Genomic DNA, 21,161 nt, shown 5'->3' with positions numbered 1-21,161 from the left:
GGAGACTGAACCCAGGGCCTCATGCATGCTAGGTAAGTGCTGTACCGCTGAGCTACACCTCCAGCCCTCCTTCCCTAATTTTTAATGCAGAATCTATAAGGAATCTCTTAACACTTTGCAATGATTTTGATTACAGTGCTTATAACAATTATAATTGGTGCCCTTTTGGATTGTGAGCCTCTTATAGGTAGAAGGCATATCCATGGAGCTTAGTAATGCATGGGCATATAGTTAGTGCTCAATAACTTATAACCCCCTTTTAGATATAACATGCACCCAGGTAAGGACCCACATCTACACTGCACAGATCAACATATGCATACACAGAGGTATATAATGACCATCTAGATGAACCCTTATAGAATATTAACACGGAGACTCCTTTTAAGTAGTGTGTGTGTATGTGTGTGTAGATTTAACCCAGTGGGAAGGTCTACCACTGAGTTACAGTCGTTTTTTTGGTTTTTATTTTGAAACAAGGTGTCTCTAAATTGCCCAGGCGGGCCTGGGGCAGCCTTCCCAGTCGCTGGGATTACAGGCCTGTGCCAGGACCCGGTTTGGAATTGACTTTAATTGCTTGGGAATGAGCCCCATCCTATCCATTCTGTGAAGGCCTGTGCAGTGGAGGATGGGACATGCCCTGATTCATCCACGGTAGAAGTCTCAGGATTGAGGGAGGGGTACTTTAATCTAGAGGAAAACAAGAACAGAGGGTTAAGGCAGAGGCGATTTTTAACGTGCAGATGGTGAAAAGTGAGCATTGAATAATCATGCTTTTCCCTGTCACCCACTCACCCAGGAAGTTCCAGGCCCAAAGAGACCTCTTCCAGGAGTCTCGGAATACCCTGTCATCTCCCTGACGCCCACTTGACACTACAGACCAGAGTGACTCTCAAGTAACCACCGTCCAAGCTTGCCACACCTAGCTGAACACGTGCAAAGAGTCCAGGGCAAAGCGTCCAGTCTCCGAGAGGTTCTCGCTTCTCGGCTACCCGCTCACTGTACTTTGCACACAGTAACCTGCATTCTGACCCAAATCACAGTCCCAAGCTAAGAGGAAGAACACCCACCGCTGCGGCCTGGCGTTTCCTCACTAGTAAAACCAGAGGGCCTGCAACTCCTTAACTGACCCAAGATGTTTTTTCCCCCCTTCCTTTTGTAATCCAACGATTGTATCCGCACATTATTACAAAGGTGCTACGGTTATGCGTGCACGCTGTCTCAGAAAGGGCACCGGGCGGGGACCGGGCGCGGGGATGGGTCCTGCGGCCTGGAGTGAGCGGCCAGAGGGGAGGGCGTCGGGTAACGTCCTCAAAGACCGTAGGATGGGCGATCGATCGGTCGGTGGCCCTGGCCTGAGAAAGTGGCGTGCCATTGATTTTGCCATGGCCCCGACTCCCTCTTAGAGAGGCACCGGCGGCGTCCTCCCCTGCGCCCTCCCCCGCGCCGGAGGGGAAGGGGGATCCCGGCGAGGCCATCGGGCCTCGGGCTCCCGGGGGCCGCCGCCCAGCTCGCACCCACCGCGCGCACGAGGCCGCCCGGCCCCTCCGCGCCGCGGCCCCGCCCCCGCGCGAACTTGACCGCGCCCACTTCCCCGGGGCGGCGCCCCCGCCGCGGCCCGGCTGACGTCACAAGGCACCCGGCCGCCGGCGCCCCGCGGTGCGCACCCAGCGCCCCGACCCGCCGCACCCGCCGCCCTCTCGTGCCGACGGCCAGGCGCGCGTCTCGGTCCCCGCCTGGAAGCAGCGCTGAAGATGGCGAGCGCGGCGCCCCAGGAGCACGCCCAGGAAGGATGCCCGGCTCCCGCTGCCGCGGAGCGGGCGCCGCCGCCGCCGCCCCCGGCGCCCCCGGAGGAGGAGGCTCAGGAAGAAGCCCCGGAGGAAGGCGCCGCGGCGGCCGGCGCGGGGCCGCAGGTGGAGGAGGCCGCGGGCCGGGCGCCGGCCGCCGTGACCTGGCTGCTCGGGGAGCCGGTGCTGTGGCTGGGCTGCTGCGCCGAGGAGCTCCTGAGCTGGAAGAGGCCGCTGCGCAGCCTCCTCGGCTTCGTGGGTGCCAACTTGCTGTTCTGGTGAGAGCTCGGGCTGGGTAGGGGCGCCAAGGAGGGCAGGTGACCTTGGGGCGCCCGGGCCGGGAAGAGGGGGTGCCGGGGCCGGGTGCGGGGCTGCAAGCCGGGCACTGCGGCGGAAGAAGTGTCAGCCCTGCCTCACTTTCTCGGCCAACCTTTCTCAAACAGGTAGACACCCACTTCAACTTTCCTCCGAGAGAGACTCACTTCCCTGTAAATAGTTGTCCCCCGTGTGTGCATCCAGGCTCAAAGGCGAGGTGCTCTGCTGTCCACATGCACCTGCACCTACAGCTGTGCCCAGCACGCTTGAAAACTTCGACTTTCTGAAAGGAAGAGCAGGTCTTGACCTGCTCTTCCAAGCATGCAGGAGCAAAGGCGTTTGAACTTGTGCTCAATCTTGCACCCCAGAGGCATATCTGGACCAGCCAGCGTAGGTACATTCTCCAGACTGCCGGCTTTATCAGCCACCAGGGATGGGCACTGAATGATTTGTTTTTCCTTTCCCTGGAGGGTTGGATTTACTGTCTTTGCTCCCTGGTGAGAAAATAGGAGCAAACAAACAGGTGGATTATGCACATCACCCCGCCCCCAGGTGTGCAGAGTGTGGAAAACAGTCATATTTCCAGGTGAAGTCCCTAGAGAATACATGGGAGTGTTCCTTTAATAGCCCCTGAACAGCGGGTCTGTTTCTGCAAAAAGCCCTCTTCATAGGTAAGTACAGGAAAGTGTCTGACAAGGACAGACAGCCCCTCTCATCTGTTACCTGTGTGACTGAGGGCAGAGAAAAGCTTTCTTTGCAAAGTGTCCTCATAACAAACATGACCATAGTGCAGAGTAAGCAGTTTTACTAACAAATACCTTGTTGCAGGACATAGATTTCTTAACCTTAAAGTTGGGAAATAAATAAATGCACAAAAGAGACATAGCCTGTCATTTTTTTAGATTAACTTGAGCAATGTGAAGATTTTTCTGCAGATTCATGCTAGTCTTGGTTTTCTCTTAAAACGAGCTGTGGCTTGAAAGGCTCTCTGCCTGTAAATTAACTTTGAGTCTTTTAGCCATTGATGTTTTTCAAGTTTATTCCAGATCTTTCTACCCTCTTATGAAGTTGCCTGAGCCCTCAAATAAGGAGGATGTTTTGTATTGTACTAGACTGGACAGCAGGTCAATAGTCGTAGGTTGTGTCTCACTCATTTCACCAAAAACATTGTTTTTTTTTTAGATTTCCTTTCTTAATTTTTAAATTTTTATTTATTTAAAAAATAGTTAATACAGTTCCTCAGTTCAAAAGTTCAATAAGAAAGTGTACTTTTTATTTATTTAAAAAAATAACTAATCTAGTTCTACTGGTACAAAAGTGTCAGCATTTTGAAAATCTCTTTCCCACGCTAGTCCCAAGCCTCCCATTTTCTACCATTGGCAACCAATGTTGCCAGTGTCCGGTGTATCTTTCCAGATAAGTGCAAGTTTTAGCAAATACCCATATTCTCTGTCAATTGGGGAATGCCATATGGGTTGCTACTCTTCTATTGTGGTGATCACTTCCGGTTTTCTTTCTCAGATGCATAGAATTCTTTTGTTAAGTATGTCTCAAATATTTAATCTGTGTCCTATGGAAGCACTACGATGTTGTCCAAGCTTTTACAACTTCATTGTTAAAGCTCATGGTCTTTCTCATGCATCCTTTTGCATATATGCAAGTATTTTTGAAGATTAAAGTTCCGGATGTAAAGCTGCTGGTTCAGAGTAGAGGTGCACTTTGTAATTTTAAAGGGTACCACCGTATCACACTGTCTTGGGAGTTCTACCAGTTTATACTCCTTCCAGCACCGTGCCTGTTTCTCTACACTCTTGCCAAGAATATTTTATGAAACTTTTTGATCCTGTAAATCTGACAGGTGGCAAAGGGTATCCCAGCATGATTTTTAATTTGCATTTCTCAGAGATCAAACTTTTTTTGTTTAATGTTCAGGAGCCACTATAATTATGTTTTGTCTGAGTTATCTGTTTATATATAACCTTCATCTATTTTTTTCAGTTGGGCCATTTGTCTTTTTCTTACTGACTTAACAGCTCTTTTAATATTAAAGATTGTAGGGGGCTGGGTTGTGGCTCAGTGGTAGAGTACTTGCCTGGCATGTGTGAGGCCCTGGGATTGATCCTCAGAACTGCATATAAATAAATAAATAAAACAAAGGTCCACCAACAACTAAAAAAAAGATCGTAGCCTAATTTCTGTAAATATAAGTTGTAAACATTTTTCTGTGATGTGTTCTTTTTGTTTGCAGTCCTGAGAATTAAACCCAGACCCTGGTGCATGCTAGGCAAGTGCTCTACCACTAAGCCATATCACAGCATTTCTGAGGCATTGGTTAATAACACCCATTGAAAATAATGTTTTTTAGCATAAAATAATTGAAAGGCATATTTGGTATCATGCATGAGGTCTTCCATCTGTGTGTGTGTGTGTGTGTGTGTGTGTGTTTAATGACTGATGTAGAGGCAAACAATGGCCAGTCAACCTAGTTATAATCTTACTTGTTTTATTTCTTCTCCTGTTTACAGTATCTGCATTCCAAGCATGTATTTTCTTTGACAGAAAGATAATAGTACTGCTCTTTAAATTTTTTTTTTTTTTGTATCAGGGATTGAACCCCGGGGCACTTAAACACTGAGCCACATCCCCAGCCCTTTTTATTTTTATTTTTATTTTTTACTTTTTCAATTTTGAGACAGGGTCTCACTAAGTTGCTTAGGACCTTGCTAAGGTGCTGAGGCTGACCTTGAACTTGTGATCATCCAGCCTCAGCCTCCCCAGCTGCTGGGATTACAGGCATACACCTCTGTGCCTGGCCTGCTCTTTAAATTCTGAAATACTTGTTGCTTTTGTGTTGTCATCTACTAGAGTTTGATTTCATTAAAAATTTTGGAGTTTTCCCTCCTTTATTTGCCTATCAGGAGTTAAAATGCTTTGTAAGGTCTATATGTTTTTTTTTTAATAGTGTATTTCTTATCAAATGATCTTAAATCCTGCAATACTTAAACATTTTCTCTCCCAGGAATTCCAAAACTTGCATTTTCTATGAGAAAAAGGAAAAGATCAAATTTAGAAATGTGAAGAACCCAATTTTGTCTTAAGCAAAAGTGATGTTTCTTCCTTAATCACTGCATTTCATTTTTGTGGAAACTAACTTTTTCAACATATAATTTTTGAATGATTTAGCGCCTTGTACCAGCGGTCACTTGAAGGACTTTCATCACCTATCCATTACCTGTAGGATTTTAGTGCTGTGCACCAGAAAGACAAATTTGAGACATTGTCATAACAAGAGACTGTAACTCAAGTCAGCAGGAAGCAAGTGTGGTAGAAGCTTCTGGAAAGGGCGTTCATCTTGAGTTTGGGAGGCACAGTGGCATTGTGGATGGGAAGTGTATGGGGACTTGGTAAGGAGACCATGCTTAACCCAGACCTTGACAGACAGTGATGACTTGGGTAGATTTGGTACGTGGGCAAGGGTGGTCCAGCCTAAGGAATGAAATGAACCAGGGAGCAGTGCCTTGGAGGTACTTGGTATTTCAGCCACAGCACAAATAAATGCATGCAAGGCCACAGAAGCTGGTGGAGGAGAGCAGTGAGGAGACAAGGGAGATGAGCCTGTCTAGGTGACACCAGGACACGTTGGGGGACAGTGGTGCCTGAAAGGTCGTGCTGGTCTTTGGATTTATGTTTACAGTAGGTGAGGGAGCAACAGAAATGCCTTGTAAAAGTGTGGAAAATATTTTAATGGCTAAGTAAATGGTTCGTTTATTTCTACCAGGGATTGATGTGAAACAGTGAAGATAGGCAGCCACTGAAGACAGCCTTTGTGGGCGGATTTTACAGGGGTTATTTGGGGCAAAAGAAGCACAAAATAGCATTAGCAGAATGATTCTTTTTTTTTTTTTTTTTTTTTAATCGAGACCATGTTTCTCTATGTTGCCCAGGCTGACCTTAAGCCTTAAAACCCTGGGCTCAGGAGGTCCTCCTGCCTCAGCCTCCTGAGTAGCTGGGACTGCAAATAGCACCACCACACCCAGCCAGATGATTCAATTGAAAAGTTTAAAATGTGCAAAGGGCGCAGGATTAATCAAGGATACATACACTTATAGGAGATAAGACTACCCGAATGATCAAGCATTCTTGAATCAGATGTGCAGACACATGCATTCTTATCTATGATATGTTTATGAAAACAAAAACATGAGAAAAAGCTAAAAAATTGATATTCATTCCGAGCTCAGAAGAGTTTGATAAAATACAGACCACACAGAGTGCCCATCTCAAAAATGAGGGTTTCCGCCACTGGAATAGATCGGGGCACAAGCAGTTCCGTAATCCCAGGGCAGGCAGGGCCTCACATACTCCCACTCTGTACCAATGAGCAACACATTTTCAAAATTCTTTTTCTTAATTTAAAATTCTATTTGTTTTTAAAAACAACTAACATAGCCTCCCAGTTCAAAAGTTGAAAAAGCAAACAAAGAGTAAACATTTTGAAAATCTCTCCCACGCCTCTCTCTGGCTACCCTGCTTCCTCCCAGAGGCAACGAGTGTGACCGTTTTAAGTACAGTATGAAATGGGATGAACACAATGGGACAGAAAATGCCAGTGTATTTGTGTGTGTGTGTGTGTGTGTGTGTGTGTGTGTATGTTTAAAAATGTCTTTATTTTATTATTTTTATTTTTACAGACTGCATTTTGATTCATTTTTGTTTTTAAAGAATTCCCCTTTTTGGCCAGGCACACTGGTACATGCCTGTCATCCCAGCAACTCAGGAGGCTGAGGCAAGGAGGATCATGAGTTCAAAGCCAGCCTCAGCAAAAGCAAGGCACTAAGCAACTCAGTGAAACCCTGTTTCTAAATAAAATACAGAATAGGACTGGGGATGTGGCTCAGTGGTCAAGTGCCCCTGGAGTTCAATCCCCGGTACCAATAAATAAATAAACAAACAAATAAATAAATAAATCACCTTTTTACTGTTTAGTATTAATAAAATGCACACACTCTATATCTACAAATTACACATATGTGTATGTATTATATATATATGTAATTATGATGGTAACTAAGATCTAGAATATTCCATTAACCCAAAAGGGATTTCTGGGTTCCTTTCCTGTAAGTACTGGTTGCTGGGACTGATCCGCTTTGTGTCTCTATAGAGTAGGTTTGTCTTTCCTGAAGTTTCGGTGAGTGCCCTTGTGCAGCCTAATGCCTTTTAGGCCTGGCTTCATTTATTCCGCTTCACACCTTGAGATTGACCCCCTTTTACTGCTCAGTGCTGTGCCACTTCAGGGTAGTTTGTTTATTTGCAAGATGGTTTTATTTGAGTTGTTTCCATGCTTGACTCTTCTTATTATTGAGGCTGTCGGGAAAGGTTAGGCACAAATCTTGGTGTGAAGTGTAGGTTTTTGGTGAGGAAGGGGTGAGCTCTGAGGCAGGCCGTGTGTGGTCATGTGGTGATTGCCTCAGACTGGCAAGGAATGGAGCAGAAGGTCCATCTTCTAAGGCTTCTTGCTGGTGGTGACACTAGTTTAATGGCTTACGATTCAGCCACTCTGGGGCGGGGCTGCATCACCTCTGCAGCCTAGAAAGGCACTCTGATGTGATCACGTTTGAACTCACTCAATGCAGAAGCCTATGCATGGCCCTTTTGCCCCAGCACATCTGGCATGCATTGCCTTCTGTTTGCCTAACTGTTGAAAATGCAGTGAACTGATTTGCCTGTGGTGACTGCGCAGGGACATGCCTGGCAGGAGACCACAGGATCTAGATCAGGCTGGATGCTGGTCAGTGGGAACGCCAATGGGATCCACTGAGAGTCCTTGGCACGCCATCTGTGAAGTTGGTTTGGAAGGCTACAGGGCCCACCTCCCACTTGGGATCCAACACCCCTTCTCTCCCAGTGCTGGTGGTTCCTCCAGCTTGTGTTGCTTCTGGACCCAAGGCGTTGGCATCAGCATCACCTGGGTCCCACCCCACACCTACTGAACCGGTGCCACTGGAGGTGGGGCTGAGACACTTGGGTTTTGCCAGCTCTCCAGGTGGTTGGACACACTCAAGTTTGAGAAGTGCTGTATTTGGACTCTTTCTAGGGTCATGAACTCTCTTCCCCATAAGGCAACGTTTCCATTGTAGGGCGACTCTTAACTAATCCATTTTTCCTTTACCTTGAGTTAGTGATCTCTGGAGCTGCCCAAGAATTCAGGTCCCACCTGAGAATAGTCTGTCTGTTTTGAAATTCGTTCCCTTCTTGGTTCCAGCCTTCTTTTTCCCAGCTGAGAAATCTTGCACTCCTTGACTCTGCATTCCTAGATGGTCTGCAGATTCTTCTGAGCGTGCTTCTGTTTCTCTCCATTCCTTGCATGCAGCAGGCATTCCTGGGAAGGAACCTGATCCTTCTGCCACACAGCCTGAGCTAGCGTTCCTTGTTTCAGTTGCAGCACGATTCGACAGCCATACTGTGGCTGACTGTTAGACGCTGCTCAAGCTCTGTGACTCTCATTTTAGTAGTTTGTCAAACTCTACTTACTACAATCATCAATTAAGGATGGTCACATTTAGCATTCATAAATCTTACAGTAACCCAGGGAGTTATGTGTTTTCCATTTTGCACAAAAGGGAACTGAGGCCCAGAGAAAGTGTTCAACTATCAAAGATGGCTGTAGCCCTCATGTCCCCTAGAATATTTGCATTAGTGGGAATTGGTCTCCGTTGTCTTTGTCTGGCACAATAGCCAGTAGGTTCTTGTGACTGTTGAGCATATAAAATATAGCTAGTGGGACTCAGGAAATGCATTTTTACTTTTACTTAAAAGCAGAAACATTTAAGAAGTGACCTGTGGATAGTGGATATGGGGTTAGCACAATCCTAGAGAGTAGACGTAGGTGGTGCAGCTCATGAAGCCACATCTGTTCTCCATAAATTCATTGTTTTTTTTTTCTAAAGAACACTAGGAGACAATTGGGCCTTATATTTTCTAATGTTACAGAATTACCCTTTATGATTCCAGCATTGAGTAAAAATAGTTATGTCCAGAGAGGGTTGCTTCTGCATCAGTAGGAGTTGTTTTATAGGCACAGTATTATGAATTGGCAAAACAGTGGGCTTCATTGCGATGTGTCTGTATATGCCCACGACATGGTGGGGCCCGTCTCTTTGCTCAACACTTCCCCTTTCCCTCCCTCGTTCCTTCTCCTGATCCCTTTTCTCTACTCTGCTGGTCCCCACCACCCCCTTTTTTTCCCCAGGGAATGCCTTTCCCCCTTTTCTTTCTGTCTTCCACACATGAGAGGAAGCACGACCCTTGGCTTTCTGAGGCTGCTGACTTCACTTAATGTGATGCTCTGCACTTCCTTCTGTTTTCCTGCAAACGACATAATTTCTTTCTTCTTGTGGCTGAGTAAAACTCCATTCTGTTCCTACACCACATTTTCCTTGTCCATTCACCTGCTGACAGTGGAACTAGGCTGGGTCGTACCTGGACTGTTGTGAGTTGAGCTGCTGTAAGCGTGGTTTTGCCTGTACTGCTGCAGTCTGCTGACCTCAGGCCTTCTGGATGGATGAGTACAAGGAATGGTACGGCCACGTCCTATGGTGGTTGCTTTTTGCTCTATCCAGTCACATTTCTTCTTTGTGTTCCGCTGGGGTAGTGGGCAGATGTGGATGAGCATCTACTCCTTATTCGGCATGGTGCTGGGTCATAGAGTACCCCGAAGCCAAGGTCTGCACTTGCCTCTGAGAACTTACTCTCTGGTTTAGGAGACATGACTGGTTCAGGGAATTTTTTTTTTTTTTTGGTGGTGCTGGGGATTGAACTCAGGGCCTGTGTGTGCTAGGCAAGCACTCTAACTGAGCCATATCCCCAATCCCCTGGTTCAGGGAATTTTAAAACAGTACATCATCATGGTTCTGAATTGCATGTCACAGTCTCCAGGGCTTTGGGGTTTAGGACGAAGTGGAGATCAGGGGCTTTGGAATTATTGATGAAAGCTCTGCGCAATTTACTATATAGGCCTAGAAGAAGGGTGTCATTCTTTAAAGTGAGGGTAATGGCCAGGACTTCCACAGAGGGATGAACCCAGGAGCAGATGGAGGCTGAACTCTGAGTACTGGCAGAATGGGGAGACTCACCTGACTCCCACAGAGGATGGGATTGGGGGATCAGGGAATTAATCTGGTCGGTACAGGATCTGAAAGGCAGATGTTCAGAAAAGCGTGTGAGTTTAATGGAGAACTTCCTCTAGCCTAAATAGGGTAGGACCAGTTTAAGAAGTTTTGCAAAATAGAGAGGACTTCATTCATTAAAAATAGCCAGCCTCTTCCATGCTGAGCAGTGGCCTTGTGTGCTGACCATTAGACACGGAGGCTCCTTGAGTTCTCACGTGGGCTGTTCTCCCAGACCTTGGACCGGCACCAGGTGGAGGACCCGGGAAATGCCTCTGTGTGCCGGATGAGTGCCATTCTTCAAACTCATCAGGTCGTTCTCTCTGCCGTTCAAGCTGTGACCCTCGGAGCCAACTCAGTCCAACTTCAGGGGCTGTGCACAATTTTATGGTTGTGCTGTTTGGGTAACAGCTTTATCTCAGCTTCATTTTGCCATCCTGTCTTTATCTTTTTATCCTGTTTCTGTGTATGTATGAATGTTCTTAAGTTGTTCAGTGGAGCCAAATGAGTCAAATAAATGAAGTGTATCATTATTCCTAGGAATTAATGGTGACTAGGACACATTCAGATCCCTGGGGAGAGAAACAGGTTAGTAAGCAAATAATTCCAATACGATGATTCTTTGAGGGCTAAACTGATGTTCAGAGGCCAAGAAGAACCAGTATGATTTCCTTAGGCAGTGACTGAGCCATTCTGGGATTGGAATATGTCCCCTTAAACGTTCGTGTGTTGGAAACTTACCCCTCAAATTCATGTTAGTGGGGAGTAATCGGATTAGACGAGGTCACGAGGGTGAAGCCGTCCTCCACTTTGCATCAGTGGCTCTGTAAGAAGAGGAAGAGAGACCTGAGTTCACGTGCTTGCTCTGCCTCACCCTGATGCAGCATGAGGCCCTTACCAGATGCCAGCACTGTGATCTTGGGTTTCCCAGTCTCCAGAGCCACAAGCCAAATAAACCTCTATGCTTTATAAATTATCCAATTTGTGGTATCCAGATATAGCACAGAACACAGACTAAGACAAAGAAAGGCGTGTTGGGATTGGGAGGAGTCAGGTGGTCAGAATGTAAAACGTAGGAGAGCTAATGTCTATTGAGTAGCTGATACACAGTAGGTGCTCGGTTAATCTCTGCAGCACACACAGGGTATGTGTAGCATTCATAAATACCTTTATATATAGGACGACAGAGAGTAGGGCTGTGTATGTGCTGGGGGTGGGAGTTACAGAGGTGAGGTTGGAAAGCGAAAGGTTGGGACCAGCTTTAGGAAGAGGTTGCTGTTGGACCATGCTGAGACGTTTTGACTATATCTAATAGGCAATTTGGAGTATATCTCATAGGGTATCCAAACTCCCATTAAAAATGCAGCAATCTCTATAGGGAATCTCTATAGGGACACTTTTCTAGGTGGTAGGGATCTAGCAGTGCACAAAAAGATAAAATCCCTGTTCTCATGGAGATTATGTCCTAGCGTTGGAAGTAGTAGGAAAAACAAGACAACAAATAAAGGCAATGCTAGGAGGTGCGAGATGTGAAGAATACTAAGCCTGGGACAGAGAACAGAGTGAGAAGGAGGTGCAGCTTTGCTTAAGGTCAGGAATGACCTTAAGCAGACTCTTGAAGAACAAGTCAGGGAGTGATCCTTGCGGATAACTCTGGAGTGGGGTATTCCAGGTGGAAGAAATGGCATGTGCAAAGGCCTTGGGGTGGGAGTGAGCTTGCGGTGTTTATGCCAAGAACAGCGTAGCTGAAGGCAGGTGAGCAATCAGGAGACAGCATTAGTGTACTTAGAACTTCGTGCTAAGTTAGAACCTTGCCAGATTCTGCTGGTCAGTTTCTATCAGTTCCTCTAGATGAGTCAGAGGAACAAGAGCCATCAGCCAGGGACCATCTAGGACACCATTGCAGGAGCACATGGTGGCGAGGAGGGCTGACTGAAGGTAGGACAGTGGGATGGGGAAGAGGAGATGGATTCAGGGGAGACTCTGGCAAGACTGGGAGACTTGGTGGGTGGGGGAGTGACTCAGACCTTGAGGGTAAGTGACAGGTGACTGGGATTCTTTCTGAGGTGCTCCAGGGTCATGAAGTCGCAGCATCAAGTCGGGAGCTCGGGGGTGGGAGGTGAAATGCCCAGCGTGGTGGCTGCCGCGTTGCTGTGGCACTGCCCCTGGGGTGAGATGTGCGCACAGGTGGCTCCGGGTTGGGTCTGTAGGCTGCCGTGCAGGCCGCAGGTTGGGTGGTAGGATACGGTGAGGTGTTGGGGCTTGTTTTTGAGGGAGGGTGGGATTTGCTGGGGACCATGCGAGGAGCAGGGAGGGGGTATCAAGGAGGCGGACAAGGCCAGAGTGATGACTAGAAAGATCCAGGAGGGCAAGGAGAGGGCAGCATGGATGAGCCCCTGGAGGGGGTGTTCTGCAGAAATTGCTGAACCACTGCTGGAGTCAGTGGGCACCCGACCTGCGATTGCTGCTCCCTCCCTTTACCATGTGGGGACAGCAGGGAGGTGCCATCCTTGAAACAGGAAGGGAGCCTCACCGAAACCGGATCCAGATCTGCGGGTGCCTTGGTCTTAGACTTCCTAGAATTGTGAGAAGTAAATTTATGTTGTTGACAAGCTGCCCAGTATGTGGCACCTTTGTCACAGCAGCACAGACCTACTGAGACACGCGCTCGTGGTGCCTGGCCTTCCTGCCCGTGGAGCACCTGTTTTGAATGTCAGGAGCTGTGCCCCTCCTGGAGGGTCCTCCCCCTTCCTGTACCAGCCATTGTCTGTTCTTTCTCCAGAGTCCAGGAGTTGCCTGGATGAGGACTTTGAAGGACAGTGGTGTTTATGAGGAAGGGGACAATAGGCAAGATTGATGACAAGGGGGGCGTTAGTGACAGCATGAGGCTCTAGGAGAGGCTGGAGGGAAGGTCCAAGGACATGTTTTCCTCTGATGCTGAGGACAGGGGGAGGGACGTGTGCCTAGTTGAGAGCGGGAGTCACGTGCCGCCCAGGGCGTCTGCTCTCTTGAAGGAGGACAATGGTGTCTGCCCACCTGGGGGGACAGGAACACCAGCAAGACACACATGGCTGGCTGGGCCGTGGGGTGGCCGGGTTACGCTGTTTTCTTGACCTGCCTTGTGTTTGCCCGTGTTTTCAGGGAAGAGGTTCAGGTCAGGTCCGGTCTTCACCCTTGTCCCCGTGGACGGCAGGGCCTGGTTCTCTGGGCCCGGGCGGTGCTGGGCTTCCCATGGCTGAAGGTGAGCCGGTCCCGCGCCCGCCGCCCTGCAGGCTGCTTACGGAAGCAGCGCAGAGAGCTGCCCCCGCCCGGCCTGCGCCTCGTGCTGCGGATCCCGCTCGTGCGGAGAGGTTGGCTGGGCCGAGGTTGCCAGTCCCCGAGTGACGTCGAGCTGGGTGAGCCGCGGCCACGTCCGTGCCCCCGAGGGTGCTGTTAGAACCCAGGGAAGAGCCCGAGCGCCCGGCAGTGGCCTCCCCTTCTTCCCTGGCGTCCAGGACCTTCCCTTGGAAGCAGGCTCGGACGGCACCCGCTCCCTGGGCCGTGGCTCGGCTCCCGGTTTCTAGGTAGAGCAGCTGGGCTGCTGTGTGGTGGGCGGTCACCTTCTGGCAGATTCCAGGGCCCACGTTCTGTGCGATTTCTCCTCCTGATTCCTGCAGCGACCATTGATAATAACAGTGACCGTTTTTGGGCTCCACGTTGCTGGACACTCGGCTTCATCATCTTACTTAATTTTAACGCCAAACAGCAAAGTGTCCGTGTCCGTGTCCGTGTCCGTGTCTGAAGGGATGTTGAGGCTCAGGGTGTTTAAGGAACTCACCTCCAAACAGTAGCGTGCGGCGAGCGGGGGTCCAGCCTGGTTTCCCTGTGCTCCTCCCCTGGGTGGGGTTGCAGTGGACAATGAGAGCCCGACCCTGTGTAGCTTCTCTCTGTCCCTGAGAGGACAAAGTTAAGTGACTTCTCATTAAAACCTAAGTTGTCTCCCGCATAACTTGCTTTCTGTGTCTGCTTTAGAGAAGGAAGTTGATTGATTTTTCCGACTCACATTTTGTCATCAGCCACGGCTTCGTCCCCCGCAGAAGCCCCCACCCCCTTTGATTTCCATCCCGGGTGTGCGTCTCCAGCCTGGGGGTGTGTGTGTCTTTGAGTTGTCACTCAAAGGTGGCCCAGCTTCCTATCTCACTTCCCCTGTGCAGCTGCCCTTTGGACCCAGGGTGGCGCTTCACAGGTGAACGTCTCCTGGACCCTGCTTTTCTTAAATTTTGAACCGTGGAGCAGAAGGAGTGCGGTACAGGAAGCAGCCTGGTGGGCCTCGCCTTGAGGACAATGACTGATGGCTTTAAGGAGGACGTGTGTGCACTGTGGGTGGAGGTGGACAGTCAGGCTGAAGGAGTGCCAAGGGCCAGGAGAGCCCATGTCAACTACTCCCCTTCTCGTTCACTTGGCAAAGCCAGTGGGCTGTTTTCAGCTCCTTTTGCTCCCTGGGCCTCGCCCTCCTCTTCATCTTCCCTTCCCAGTCTCCTCTTTGTCCTTGCGTCTTACAGTCCCAGCCTCAACAAGGTCGTCCCTGGCCACCTTCCTTAGGTCTTACCTGTTGCCTTGGTCCATTTTCTGCTGCTATAACAAAATACCTGAGACTGGGTAGTTTATAAAGAAGAGATTTATTGGCTCATGTTCTAGGGTCTGAGAAGTCCAAGGACGTGTGCCAACACCTGGCCAGGCCCTTTGTGTTGCATCAAAGCAGGTGGAAGGGTAAGAGAGGTGCCAGCAAGGGAGGGAGGGGGCCAACCCCACTTTTATACCGAACTCACTCCTGTGAAAACTAACTGAAGATAATAGTGTGAATCCATCTACGAGGATGCCTCTTATTAGGCCCGGCTTCCAACTCCTGCCCAGGGGATGAGGTTTCCAACACACAGACTTTGTTCAGACCATCACCCCTGCTAATCTCAATGTCAGAGGTGCCACGTTCTTCAGAGAACTTGGTGTAATTGGAAGATATCATGGTTATTTTTCTAATGTTTAGAAACTTATTAAAGCTCTGTCAGATGTACCACTTGGGTCAAAGAAAAAAAAAATGCAAAACTAACACTGCAGTTCCAGAATGTGCAGTAAGTGAAATGGCGAATTCTGCACATGGAAAGGAAGCCCTTCTGTTACACACCTGTGTGTCCACCGATTCCACTGGGCTCACACCCAAAGGCAGCTCTGGCCCTGCCTCACCCTGCTTCCCAGCTGTTTGCACAGTAACCCCTGTGAATGCTGATGCTCTTAAAAAACTTTAAGACTTAAAAAATAATAATCTTGAAATGCCAAGTCATGATGTAGCCATCTAGACATCCATTTCCCCCTGGCTCCCTAATTCCAGAAACACTTCCTGTCTGGCGCCCGCTTTTGTGATGTCACCCTGGTGGGTCAAATCATCCTGTAAATAAATTCTATTCATACCTGAACTAAGTAGAACGCCATGTTTATGTTTCCTTTCTTGTACGATTTTATTTTGTTGTCACTCTTAGCATATTTTTAAAATTTCATCTTTTTAAGTCTGGCATACCTGAAAAATTCCTTTTGGTAAAAGACAAATATCAGGACACTGAGTCTGTCTCTCTGATTTCCCCCACCCCACCCCCACCTGCTGGAGCTGTTCTTCTTGAAGCCCTTTTCCTTTCTTGTCCAGTGGTCCCCTGGGCCTGCTGTCCACTGAGGACATCGGTATCTTCCTCTTTCCTTCTTTCTTGTGTTGGAGCCTCTAAATGGATTCAGGCTGAAATCAGGGAACAGGAGAAAGTCAGTATCTTGAAAGGGGAGGCCCCATTTCCTCTCCTGGAGAAATTCCTGATAGTTTAAGCTTTCCCTGTGATCATTCTGGTTCCTTGTTCCTGTGTGTTTTGTACTCTGGTAGATGCTGAAGGCATTCCTGAAATATTTTAGGGGGCCCTTAGAGTCCCATTCCTGATTCACAGTAAAGGAACCCCAGTCCTATTGGCTTGCTGTGTGCCGACTGACCTGTGGCCACTTCGTGGGATTCCCTGTGGATCAGTGGATGAGGCCCCACCCCACAGGGAGCTCCAGGGTGGTTTTGGGGCTTGTCTGGTTTTGGGGACAGGCTGATGTGCTGACATCTCTTGTGGCTGGGTGCCAGGGAGCCGACCTAGTGGGGTGGCAGGGGGCCGGGCACTGTGTCCACCTCCCTGTGTCCATGTGGGTCCTCAGCCGCTACCTCTGCAGTGGGTGCCCGAGGCTGAAGCCCCCTGCTGTCATCTCAGGTAGTTGGGGGTTCCCTCTCCTGCCTCCCTGAGTGGGTGGTGAGATCTCAGTTCTAGGGCTTGTGTGGATTTTCTGAGTCTTCTCTTCAGACCTGCCTGGGCCTCCTCTCCCAGGGCCTTCCATCCAGGGATGCCCTGGGGTCCACGGCACAGTGGACGTCCTGTGGGAAGGACTTACCTTTGTGTGGACGAGGGGCCTGTGGGTCTGAGTGTTCTTAGCTGCAGGCTGGATTGTCACGCCTGAGCCTTCTCTGTCTCCAGAAGTGTGCCCGGCTGCTCCTCTCCCTCTTCCTGTCTCCTCTGGGTGTGTCTTTGCTCTTATTTTACACTTATTCTGGCCTGGTGAGGGTGTGGGGGAGAAGGAATCCATCCTCCCCCACCTCAGAGCTGCCTCCAGGGGTGGCTGTGCTAGCGCGGTGGCTTTAGCTGTGAGTCCTCTGCACCGTGGCATACAGTAGGTGCTCTATATCCGAGCAGGTGACCTTTCAGCTTTTTCATCCATTTCCTCCTGAGTACCATGATGGTGGGAGATGGCGTGCTGTCCTCTGGGTACCTCCCTGGAGGGTGACCTCAGCTTTTCCCATGTTCTCCACATGCGAAACGAGAAGTCTTCCAATCCAAGTGCAGCACTTTGTAGATTTTATATTAAAAACTGGCTTGATTGTACTTTATTACTGAGCAGTTCATGTCTAAGATATACATTTTTTACAAAGTATAATATTCATGAATAAGGTATATCAGATTTTAACTAGTTTTATTAACATGAAAATGGCACTTTACAGCATATTATTTTATTTATAAAAATTAAAAAAAAAAAACAAAAAAAAACAACTAAATAAGTAGAACATGATCTGGTGACCAAAGGGCCCCCAGCGTCAAACTCCAAATTCCGGGCATCTCCGGGCCCCTTGGATGGGCGCTGAACTTTGAGTGTCTCTGTGTCCAGATGAGTCAGCAGGGTCTGCGGTGATGCACCAACCTCCGTGGGGCTTGGCACTTAGGGTCTCTCAGGAGGGGTGACGGTGGAGCAGTGAGTACCCTGGCAGGTGTGTGGCAACCGGGGTGCTCTAAGCAGGGTTTGCTCCAGGAGGTCGCCCTGGGCTGGAATGATGAGTGGCGGCTCGGGTGCGTGAAGGTGAGGGATGGTCAGCAGTCAGTGACCCGTCCTGGTCCTCTCCGTTGCAAACACTCCCCGAGGACGGTCAGGTGGAAGTCCCTTGCTGGACCCGGGCCGGCGTGTCCTTCCTCGTACGCCCCGGGGGAGAAGCTGAGGCAGAGCCTCCCCGGCTTGTTCCCATCCGCGCTGTGCCGGGGGCGGGGCAGCGCCGCTGAGGCCACCAGGGGGGACGATGCTGAGCTGGGACCTGCAGGGTCAGTGGGAACGGGCCAGCTTGCCAGGAGTGCAGGGCGAGAGTCGTTCCCCACCAGCAACGCAGCGTGTGGACGTCCAGAGGGAAGGGCGTCTGCGTGGGGAGGAGGAGCGGCCAGGGAGGCGGGAGAAGAGACCCGAGCCGGTGGCCGTGCGGCAGCGAGGGGCTGCGCAGGCCCTCGTAGTTCCCCACCTAAGCAAGGAGCCGGGAGGTGGTGTCTGAGTGGCCGGAGGTGAGGGGAGCAGAGGCGGCGGGACCCGGAAGGTCTCGGGCACTAGCCCAGGGACAGGAACGCTGCGCCGGGGAGCCAGCAGGGCCGCAGATACTCCGGAGCTCCAGTGATACCCTCCCTTACAGAACACCCGGGACGCGTCCGTGTCATCTGGGAGGAGCGAGGAGGACGCCTGTGGGGCCCGCTGGTCAGGGTGCCCGAGGTCACTCTGGGTGGGAGAGGCCGTGGGGCGCTGCTGGTGTAAGTGGCCGTCTTCCTCTTGTGGGGCGCTGGGATGGGATGACATCCGACGGAGTCTGCGGCCAGGCAGCAGCATCTTTTGGCACCGAGGTTAGGGCTTATCGAGATTCTCGAAGATTTTGGTAGGTGTTGGCTTTAATCGTGAAGACCTGGTGACAAACCTGTGACTCCTCGCGTCAGTGGATTTGTGCCTACCCTGTTGTAGGCGGTTCTTCTGGAGCATCTCCGGGTGAGGAGGGAGGCATCCTCACCCACATCCCACCTTACAGATGACCCTGAGGCCCAGGGCGCTGAAGTGACCTGCTGAGCCTGGTCTGGTGGGAAGTCTGCAGTCTGTCCTTGATTCTCTGGCTTGTTTTGTCCCTTCCTCAGGACGGGCCAGTCACGTGGGTGAATTTCTCTGTAGTTGATCTAGTACTGACCTGTGATTTCTGGTGTTAGGAGAAACTGTGCTGTCACTTCTCCTGCTTTAGATCTGCAGGGCAAGCTGAAAGCGTCTCTCCTTGCCCTTTGAGCTTCCGAGACCCAGCCCTTGCTTGCATGTACAAGATGTCTTTTGATTTCCGTGGTCCATTCCTGAGGAGGATGAAGTGGAGCTCGGGGTTTCTGTGTTGCACACCATAGGGAACACAGCACTAGCGGACCCCCGGAGTCGCAGGGAGGCTGCCTTGACCGGCTCTGGTGGGCTTTGCTGGGTTGTGCCCTGGGGGTCAGGTGTCAGGCCTGGTGGTTGACCTGGCTTTTGGGGCACGGGGTGTGATTCCAGAGTAGGATGTACCTAAATAAACAGGAAGGAAGAGAGAAATTCATGCCCTGCCCTGGGTGGCACAGTGTTCAAGACAAATATTCCCACCCGTCATTGACCAGGATGCATCCAGCTGAAACCACGTCACTATTTACATTTTAGGCTGGGTTTGGAGCTCAAGGCTACAGAGGTGCCAGTTTCCCCTGGCAGTTTCACATGGGTCTTATCAGTCTGTGACGTGCCGAAAGAAATGTATTCGAAATAAGACAATTTTTAGTTGCAGATTCACAGAAAGAATCTGTTAAAATCTTCTAGGACCCTGAGCTGCCCAGTCCTTTTCAGGTACTAACCTGTTTCCAGTATTTCAGCCTGGAAGGTACTCACTGCTGACATTCAGTTGCGCCAGCTTCAACCTAGTAAACCAGGTTATTTGTTTTGTGGGCAGTTAAACCTTTAAAAAAAAAAAAAACATATCTGTATGGCAAAATAAAAGAGAGGAAATCTTTGTTCCAGTTTAACCACCTTCTGTAAACTCTGTGCTACCAAGTATTGAAAAGGGATCAGGACAAAACTTAGGAAGCAAAGTAAGAATGTTCTCAAGTGCCAGACTCTCCGATAGTGTTTGTCGGATTGATCAACCACGTCTTTGGGAATCTTCCAAGGGTCTGCAGTGGGTGTAGGGACAGATTTCCCCAAGCTCTGCCAGGACCTTTAAAAACTTTCAAGCATGATCCTTAGACCTTTGCCTTTCATGTCAACATCCCTTCCTACTTCCCTGAAAAGTGAGCCAGAGCTTGTGAAGAGTTGCTTCAACAAAAGGAGGCAGAGAAGAGCTGCTTCTTGCTTACAGCAGTTGTGACTTGCGTTTGGCCATATCCGCTTGAAATAAGGTGTTTGGCTAATCGTCATGCAGTCTTTCAAATGAAAATCTTTCAGGGAGGGAATTCTTGGCAGTTGAAAATGCATTTGCTATTCACAGGAAACATTTTTATGTGATCCTTAATGAAAAATTGGTACTGGTGTGTACTAAAACACCAAGACCTGTTAAAATGGACATGGTCACTTTAATAGTTGAATCAGTTATCATAACACAACTTTTGGAAATCTCTCCAAAAGAGCATTGACCTCTTGTCATTAAGATCTTCCCTGGCTATGACACACAACACAGGTGTCTGCACACACACAAACACACATTCACTCAGTGCTCAAAAAATCAGAACTTTCTGGTGAAATACAAACAATATAAAAACAAGAGCCAGAGGACTCCATTGGGATATGTTGGGGCGTTTGTGTAGGCTTGCGCTCACCAGCACCCTGCCAGGAGACTTTCACCAGGAGCCAGAGGGTGGCTTCATGGTCTGGGGCTTAGTTGCTTAGAGTTGCATCAAATCTAATCCATCTTTGCAAAGTGAAGAAATGGCTCATGAGCTGAAGAGGGACACCTTGACTCTCCTGTAGCTCTCCTATAACCTGGATGGGTGGTATCTTGGGGCATTGACTGTAGTATGGAAATCTTACTTCACCTTTAAGGAATGTTTCTTCCTTCCTGTTTCTTCGAATGAATGTGTATCTTCTTGGCTTATCTTTTGAACTTAACTTTGAAGTACCTGGGCAAATTTAAAATAGCTTGCATCATTATATCATCTATATAAGAATTTTTAGGAGAGACTTTTAATCAGTTTATTATCATAGACTATGAAAAATGATATGTTAAACTTTTAACTTTTTTCCTTATCAAAATATTTAACAGTGAAATTTCACTTTTTGCTCAAGTTTTAGGTTATTAGAATAGATTTTTTAAAGATATAATTGAGTGGGAATAAAAATGTGATTTAAAAACTGCTTTTTTTGTTCTTTTTAATTAGGTAGTATAAGTGAACAGTAGCTTTTGCTTATCAGAATGGAAATTGGGCTTCTGGAGAAATGTTGATTTTTAGTAATAACACTGAATATAGCTGAAAAGTTCAGCCTACTTAATATTAATGCTGTGTAGGACTGAGATATTGGGTTGTGTGTATCCCATCTTTTAGCTCTGATGTTG

At 48.8% G+C, this 21,161-nt stretch overlaps 1 protein-coding gene across 1 annotated transcript in view; it reads left to right on the top strand.

The window, feature by feature from the left end:
• The first annotated feature begins 1,634 nt into the window (after nt 1-1,634).
• Nucleotides 1,635-21,161, top strand: part of Retreg1 (reticulophagy regulator 1) — a 124,603-nt gene continuing 105,076 nt past the window's right edge. Inside the window, exon 1 of the mRNA XM_047555505.1 lies at nt 1,635-2,065. Within this exon, the coding sequence (XP_047411461.1) occupies nt 1,755-2,065 (311 nt within the window). The 5' untranslated portion in view covers nt 1,635-1,754. The remainder of the gene's footprint in view (nt 2,066-21,161) is intronic.

The sequence above is a fragment of the Sciurus carolinensis genome, chromosome 6, assembly GCF_902686445.1.
Source record: "Sciurus carolinensis chromosome 6, mSciCar1.2, whole genome shotgun sequence".
Taxonomy (NCBI): domain Eukaryota; kingdom Metazoa; phylum Chordata; class Mammalia; order Rodentia; family Sciuridae; genus Sciurus; species Sciurus carolinensis.
The sequence above is the reverse complement of the archived record's forward strand: the minus strand, read 5'-3'. Positions and strand labels throughout refer to the sequence as shown.